This window comes from Grammomys surdaster, unplaced genomic scaffold (assembly GCF_004785775.1).
Source record: "Grammomys surdaster isolate TR1022 unplaced genomic scaffold, NIH_TR_1.0 125925, whole genome shotgun sequence".
Lineage (NCBI taxonomy): Eukaryota > Metazoa > Chordata > Mammalia > Rodentia > Muridae > Grammomys > Grammomys surdaster.
Genome location: NW_021620749.1, coordinates 1,605,788 through 1,613,460, shown reverse-complemented (window position 1 = coordinate 1,613,460; position 7,673 = coordinate 1,605,788). Strand labels below are relative to the sequence as shown.

At 46.6% G+C, this 7,673-nt stretch overlaps 1 protein-coding gene across 1 annotated transcript in view; it reads right to left on the bottom strand.

The window, feature by feature from the left end:
• Positions 1-5,448: 5,448 nt before the first annotated feature.
• Positions 5,449-7,673, bottom strand: part of LOC114608565 (integrin beta-2-like protein) — a 21,813-nt gene continuing 19,588 nt past the window's right edge. Inside the window, 2 exon segments of the mRNA XM_028752552.1 lie at positions 5,449-5,516; positions 5,795-5,942. Coding sequence (XP_028608385.1) covers positions 5,449-5,516; positions 5,795-5,942 — 216 coding nt within the window.

Genomic DNA, 7,673 nt, shown 5'->3' with positions numbered 1-7,673 from the left:
ATATATATATATATTCAGACATATATATATATATTCAGACATATATATATACATATATGTTGCAGCTCAGTCTTCATGTGGGTTCCCCCAATAACTGAAGCAGGGTCTGTCCCTAAGGCTGTTGCCTGTCTGTGGAATCCATTCCCCTAACTGGGCTGCTTGGTCTGGCCTCACTGGGAAAGGGTGTGTCTAGCCCTTTAGTGACTCAATGTTCCAGTATCAGGGGGATACATGGGATGAGGAGATGGGGAGGTAGGGATGGGGAGGGACTATGTGAGGTGGGGCAGCAATCTAAATATAAAATGAATAAATACATTAATTAATGGAAAAATTGATGTTCACTATTTGTGTATGAGTGTTTTGCCTGCATACATGTATATGCACAGCGCATATACCTAGTGGTTTCTTTGGAAGCCTGAAGAGGGTGTTGGATTCCCTGCAACCAAGTCGTTGAAGGTTATGAGCCACCACATGACTACAGAAAACTGAGCCTGGGTCCTCTGCAAGAGCATTAAGTTCTCTGGATGCTGAACCATCTCTCCAGCCCGTTTTCATAAACTTTACCCCCAACTCTCAAGCCATTCTGCCTGCCTGACAGGATACTCACCACCCCTGAGCCTTCCCAACTCCTGACTCAGCACTTCTGACATGTTAATGTCACCGTAAATGTCTCCTCCCTAGAGCTGGTGGCTAATGGCATAAATGTGATGCTGGACAATCTTGTATTCAGTGTCTGTTTTCCTATTCAATTCCCTGCAGGAAGGCAGGCTCCATATTGGCCTGTTCTCGCCTGTTCTGATGCTGTTTGCATTGGGGCAGGCACCTTTAGCCTCGCCAGTGAATGCCCACAGAAAAGATTCACTACAAAAACTCAGAGGCATGTTGATTTTTACTTCCAGGCAGTGATTTGGCTGCTTTAGGAATCTCTGTACTTGCTCAGGACTGGCCACCCATTAGGTTCTTAACTACCAAAGCATCTCAAGCCAGCGGGCAGACAGGTCATTGTGGGATCCTTTTTTTTAGAGGTTATTGCAGTGTTAGAGTGCCTCTCTTTGGGGACAGGAGGCCCACAGGAGCATAGTGCAGAGGAAGCCTGGAGAGAAGTGACTGAGCCTGGGGATATCTTCCTGTGCAGCCTGGGGTACGTGTCTGAGCATCTGAGAAACGTGGTTGTTGGCAGAAGTCTGGTTCATCTCCATGTGCAGCCAAGATTGCTTAATGTTTGCTCGCTCTTTTCCTTCCTTCCTTCCTTCCTTCCTTCCTTCCTTCCTTCCTTCCTTCCTTCCTTCCTTCCTTCCTTCTTTCCTTCCCTTCTCTTCCCCTTCATCCTTCCATCTTTCTTTCTTCCTTTCTTTTCTTTATCCCTCTTTCCCTTCCTCCCTCCCTCTCTCCTTCCCCCCTTTCTCTCCTTCCCTCCATCCCTCTCTCCCTCCCTCACCCCTCCCTCATTTCCTCCCTTCCTCCTCCCCTCCTTCCATCCTTCCCTTTCTTATTATGGAACTGTGACTCTAAGAACATCCCATGTACTAGGCAAGAACTGGACATCTGAGCTAACTCACCTATTTCTTTTTTACTTTTTGTTACTATTTATATTTATTCGTTTATATGTGTGCAGGTCGGTGTGTGTATCCATGCAGGTACAAATGGATTCCTATGGAGGCCAGAAGAGGGCATCAGATCCTCTGGAGCTGGAGTTACAGGTGGCTGTGAGCAGCCCAATGTAAGTGCTGGGAACGGAACTCAAGTCCTCTGCAAGAACAGTAAGCTGTTAATCTCCAAGCCATCTATCTATCTAGCCCCTTGACTTCTAGTTTTGACACATAGTCTCCCTAAATCACTCAGACTGGCCTTGAACTCACACTGCAGCCCAGACAGGGCTTGAACTTGCAGCCTTCCTGCCCACCCCTCCCTGAGTAGCCAGGACTGCAAGCTTGCATCACTAGACCTGACAGATTTCTTAACAAATAACAGTGCTAGTAGGCACTTGCTTGGAAGGAAGCTTGTGATTCCAACACCTAAAAATACCTGCAAAATCATCTTATGTCCCAAAGACATTACAACGGCAGTAAGCCTATTCATAACCCCACATATCTCACCCAGTATACAAGTGCAGAGTGTTTGTCACACATATGTTGGAATTTTCTACAAATACAGTTACATTAAAGGAAAAAACCAAGGGGGAGTTGAAGTTGGGGCTGTAAGTAGCCTCAACGAGAGCTGTTGGGCCTTTTGGTAAACTGTAGCTAACAACCCTGCCACAGGAGGACTGAGAGTCCCCGGGATCTGTTTGAGACACCTGCTGATATGAAGCGTAGGTCCACTGGCCTCACCCTCTTCTGTCCCCTGCCTTTGCCTAGATGGCAGCTTTTTTCATAGATATTTATACAAACTTCGCCATGTCTTTTCTTGTCTAAATTCACTTTTCTGTCATCTGTGAACCTAGAGGAGTCTTCTCACCTCCATGATTTAAATCCTACATGCCACATTCTAGCACTAAGCATCCATCCATCAATAGCTCAGAATCACGGATTTGTCTCTGTAAACCTATCAGTCATTCCAATTACTCTCTCTCCCTTGCTCCTGTCAAGTGTCAGGAAACACAAAACAGAGACGATTAAAGAAAATCAAATGGACCCCTAGCCAAACCAAAAATACTTCCAAAAGTTACAGGAATTCACGCCCAACTCCTATAAATAGTTTTCAAAGTATTTAATATGAGTCTTATGATACAAGACAGTTGATTTAAGTGCCTGCTACCGAAATCATCTGTGCTATTTTAGAAAGCAGGGGGAAGTGTCAATAAAATATGTTTCTGCCATGCGAGCCTACAGATACTGTAAGTGAAGTTTATATAAAAATTAAAAATTAATAGCTGAGGAGAGAGGAGTAGCACACTCTAGAAAATGCTCTTTAAGCTACCCTTTCTGTGACATTGACTAGGGCATCCTGAGGGGACTGTGCTCTGGAAAGGCTACCCATGGGTACCCCTAGTCAGATGATTGGAGCTTTGAGGGAGACTCTTGACTTTCCATGGGGTGTAGCCTCTTTGGTACCTCAGAAGTGTCACACTGATAAGGCCAAAATGCTTCTGTACCATTATTCAGTGACCTTTCACGGAAATGTCAAGGTAGCTAATAAGCCCTATTTGTCAGAGTTTCCTTTGGACATAAAGAATATTCCTGTCTGCATAGAATGTCCAAGTTGTTGGTTTTGTTGGTGTTTAAAGCTTGGCCTAGTTTACAGTTACATCTCTGTAAACTTGAATTTAGGAGCCAGAATGACCTTCTGGTGCTTCTCTGGTTGTGTGGACTGGATAAGGACATTTTTAAGATATTGGTGAAATTTATTAGAGAATCACAATTGTCACTTGGATTTAGTTACTTCATCACCCAGTGCCCTGATTATGTGACCCCGTGGTAGCAGAACTGATGAGATTATCAGTGTGAGCTTCTTCTCCTTTAAAGAAGGTGGTTTCAGTAAGGAAGAGCTCAGGGTAGGGAAACAGAAGCAGGAAAGGGACATACGGGTGTGTAAGCTATCAACATAATGCACGGGGCCAGTATGAGTTGTTGCTGTAGGCGGCATGAGCCCAAGCCCAGCAGCACCATGGCAAGGAATACATGCTGCTTCTAAGGCAGGTCTGCTCAAAGGGTTGAAAGCCACAAAGATGATGTTTGTTGACTGGGGACATTAGCATTCCTCCCAACTGAGAAGACTGCAGCGGAGAGGGAAGACTCAAAGTGGCTGTCAAGTAAGAGACTACAAATCGTGAAGGGTTGTATCTGAATGCTTTATCCCAGCCACAGGAGGAAAGATGTCCAGTCAGGATATGGGAGTCAGGTGCTTCTGCTTCCAGGGACGGCACCCTACTTTTCTCTTCTATTTGACTGTTGGTCAGGCAAACAAAGATCATGGGAAGAGCTGAAATGGAAGGCAGGTGCGACTTTAGACTTTCTGCTGTTATAGCAAACTGTGTGGTATATAGAGGAACGGTGCAGCATTGTAGTTGCTTTTGGATTCTGACGACTACAGGGAAACAAATTTGCGAAGAAGCTGGAGAGTGATGAGCAGTCCACTGCAGGCGATGTGTAGGAGCTCTCTCTTACAGGTCTACAGAAGTGATGACACATACAAGCAAAAAGAGCATGGTGTTCTTCACACCCATTAACCTCTTCAGGACAAATGGGAGCAGGCACAACAGGGACCTGAAACAATGCAAAGTTTTATCCTCTTCCCTGGAAAATATACAGCCCCCTAACCTGAAAGCCCCAAGCATGTGATGGTAAAAGTGTGAGGTAGAGCCAGTCGTGGTTTAGAATAGCCTTGCAGACTCCCGACTTCTCATTTTATCATTAAAATAAAAACAATGACATCTTCTGAGTAGGACCCTGAGATAAATCTGGAGTTTCTGCCATCTAAAAGTCCAAACTACAGAACAGATTAGAGCTGAGAGACTGAATAACGGAAAGTCATCTGTGCACATGTTTAAGTAAATGCTTTAAGAAGGAGGCTCTTAGCATCCTTACCAAGTAGTATGGTCGTGAGTGAGGTGAGGAGACATGAGTGAGGTGAGGAGACAGATTGATCTGAGGAGGTATCGTGGTTTAATAAGAATGGTCCCCATTGGCTCTGTCACTTGAAGGATTAATCATCAGGGTGTAGTACTAGTTAGAAGGACACCACCAGCTGGGGACCAAGTGTTCAAACATGTGAGCCTGTGGGGACAGGTTCATACAGATTCATATCCAAACTATGCCAGGCAGTGAAAGGTGAATTAAAACATCAGTTACCATTAGACCAGACCATGTGATTTCCATTACCTTATGTGTTTGCATGGGCTCTCCATAGAAACAAGACACACACATGAACTGGGACTGACTGCCTCATGCTCTGGTTATCATGACTTTCCTGACATGGTGACCTGTATCTTCAGAACCCATATAAAAGTTGGGCATAACAGTGTGTGTAATACCAGTTCTGGGAAGGGGAAGTCCCTAGAACTCACTGGTTAGCCAGTCTCATGAGCTGGTGAACTCCAGGTCCAGGGCAATCGGAAAAGACTCCTGATGTCAATCTGCGGCCGCACACACATGCATTCCCATGCGCTCTGCGCATACACAGGAATACGTATCCAAAAGAGAGATTTAACATGTAAATGAGTCCTACATTTAATTGAACTAGCTTCTTAATTTTCACACAGAAAAGCATGTGTCTGGACTCCTAAGATTTAGGAAGTTTCTTTTTCCAGCTTTATGAATGACTGCATGGGCTGTCCCTGGAGAGAAGTCCACAGAAGACTTGGCAGGTTGGTCACTGTAGAAAGAGACAGCACAACAGCTTTTGCTGTGATGGTGATTCTGTGGTGAGCGTAAGCCATGTCCTGATTGGTCAGAGGGTGGAGGAGGCATGGTTTGCTGGTCCCAAGCAGTTGGTCCTGGTGCCTCACCTTCATTGGGTACTCTGTCTCTCCAGATTCCACACTGGCTCCTCATGGTGGTGTTCTTGGAAATGAGGCTCTTCTCAGGAGAAACCAAACATGTTCTTGTTAGTACAGGAAGGGTTTCTGGGGCTGTCTTCTGGGGATGTCCAGTTTAATAATATTACTTTAAGGATCAAGATAGAAGTGGAAGGTCTTCTCATGAATTAGATATTAAGGGTAGAGATTAAATAGTGTGCACACTCAGCTGAGCTGCTGGGGCAGGGTGTATGCAGACCTTCAGAAGCAGCTACAACCCAAAGTGTGAGAAGTCCCAGAGGACAGGAGAGTGCAGGCTCACACAGCCTAGCCACTTACACTGTGCCATTATGCTTGGAGCCCCATCCTTTCTGGAGAGCTTGGCAGCCTTCTGGGTTTTCTTCACAGAGACCATACAGAAAACCAGCAGGAAGATAACAACCGTCAGGACATCCACTGTAACACCCAGCACGATGGTGGCATTGGGCTTTCTGCACACACTAGAGAAAAAGCACAAGCCATAAATGGTGAATCTTATCCAAAGTCTATAGTCTCTGTATGTCACCCAGTCCTCAAGAGGACCCCATTCCAGGGACGTGCTGTCTGCCCCACAACACAGGTGGACAAGAGAGCATAGCCTCAGCCCCCATCAGAATCAAGGGCAGTCTCTGTGACCCCCAATACTTAAAGGTCACTGGGCCTGGCCTCTTATTTACTGAGAAGGTTAGGGACATGCTTGAAGGATTCTAAGCCATCTCTGCACAGTGGAAATGGGGACCCCCCTGGGAATGTCCGTGCTCATGGCCTGAAGACAGGTCTTCAGCTTCAGGTTCTTTACACAGAGTCTGTGTCCCCCTCCACATTCTCATGGGTCCCCAACTCAAGGAAGGGTTGAGGAACAGTAGACTCCAGGTCTCTGTCCTGTAAGAGTCACCGTGTACTGCCGCATATTCTGTGGTTACCCGAGTGGCTTTGCTACCTTTGTCCCTTCAGCCCTCTAAGTGTGGATGACATGGGAACTCGAATTCTGGAGTTGCACACCTGAGACCTGTGAGGACATCTTGATTTTTGCTCAAATCCAGCATCTTTCACATCGTTGGCCATTGTCATTTAACTCCTCTCCCAACCACTCTAATCCCCGACTTCCGTCTCAGCTGCCGGAGGACTCTGGACCTTCAAACTCTTACCAAGTCCTTTACTTCTATTCTACCATCTTCATCCGAGTGTAGTGTCTGTCCTTCCAGATTCAGCACAGATCAGTCTGTCCATCTCCAATCTTTTAGTCCTGACCAAGCAGCACTCCTGGATAGGACCATGTCTATCTCAGCTCAAGACAGGACCGTGCCCTCTTGGTCCTAGACAGTTTAGATGCACTTTGTACTGACTAACAGGGCAGTGTCCAACTGACAAGGAAGCAACCACCTGATACCCTGAGAGGACTATTTTCTGGCTCCTGCTAGGACTGTATCACCCTGTACCCTGTCAGGACTATATCACTACTATATCTACCTGGTCCTGGACAGCACCATGTCCACCTTGTTTCCTGAGAGTTCTGTCACTGAAAGGGCCATGTCCACCCTAGATGTCAGCTGGGATTAAACAAGATACTGTGGATATTGCGAGTCTTCTTCTGGGAACTTCTAACGGCTCCCTGTATGCTCAGGAACAGAAGGGTGACAGACCTCCTTGTCCCAGTGATCCCATTTTCCCCCAGTGTTGGGGTCTCAGCACTATGTAAAGGTGCATGGTGAGCACACGGTCTCTGTATCATTTTAACTGCTGTTGTAGCACCAGCCTGTGCAGGGCATTGTCTGACAGGACCATGCCAGGAGTCTTCTCTCTTTGGAATATGAACCCTGTGAAGATCAGGTCAGGATCTCCAGTTGGCAGGCAAGGACCTGAGTTTAGTGGGGCCCAACAGAGCTGTGGGCAGCAGCACCCTATACTTCTCTGAGGTGCCCCATAGGTGTCATGAAACAGCTAACAGACTCCAGCCTTTAGGGCCCTCCCATCAAATGGGAAATGCTGTCACCATGTGGTGTGATGTTTCAGTGGTCCCCTGCTCAACACATACTGGGGCTACCCCCCAGGGGACCCTGTCTGTTGTCCATCTCTCAGTGCAGAGCCAGGTAAGGCTATGGATGCCAGCTTCCCTGCACTATATACCTGCCCAGGTATGCAGAATAGTTCTCTTCTTGCTGCTGGGGGGGGAGGGAGG